Source organism: Eurypyga helias, unplaced genomic scaffold (genome assembly GCF_000690775.1).
Source record: "Eurypyga helias isolate BGI_N326 unplaced genomic scaffold, ASM69077v1 scaffold23480, whole genome shotgun sequence".
NCBI classification, from domain to species: Eukaryota; Metazoa; Chordata; class Aves; order Eurypygiformes; family Eurypygidae; genus Eurypyga; species Eurypyga helias.
Genome location: NW_010225335.1, coordinates 398 through 612, shown reverse-complemented (window position 1 = coordinate 612; position 215 = coordinate 398). Strand labels below are relative to the sequence as shown.

Sequence of the window (215 nt, the reverse complement as noted above, 5' to 3'; positions counted from 1 at the left end):
AGATGTGGGTGGTTCTGGGGAGGCACGGGCTGGGGGGCTGGGTGTCCCCCTTGCCAGGACCAGCTCCCTGCATGGTGCTGCTGGCTCTGTGCAGGCGGTGACCTGCCACCATTATGTCCCCGTCGGCAGGTCCGGGACCTCTACCTCGTGGGCATGGTGGAGGTGGACCACAACAAGAGGAAGAGCGACAACCGGCTCAGCACCGGTAGGAGCAG

General features: G+C 65.6%; 1 protein-coding gene across 1 annotated transcript in view; it reads left to right on the top strand.

Moving 5' to 3' along the window:
* LOC104507792 (protein-methionine sulfoxide oxidase MICAL1-like) overlaps positions 1-205 on the top strand; it is a gene marked incomplete at its 3' end in the record, with an annotated part of 3851 nt that extends 3646 nt beyond the window's left edge. Inside the window, 1 exon segment of the mRNA XM_010149198.1 lies at positions 130-205. Coding sequence (XP_010147500.1) covers positions 130-205 — 76 coding nt within the window.
* Between the last annotated feature and the right edge of the window lie 10 nt (positions 206-215).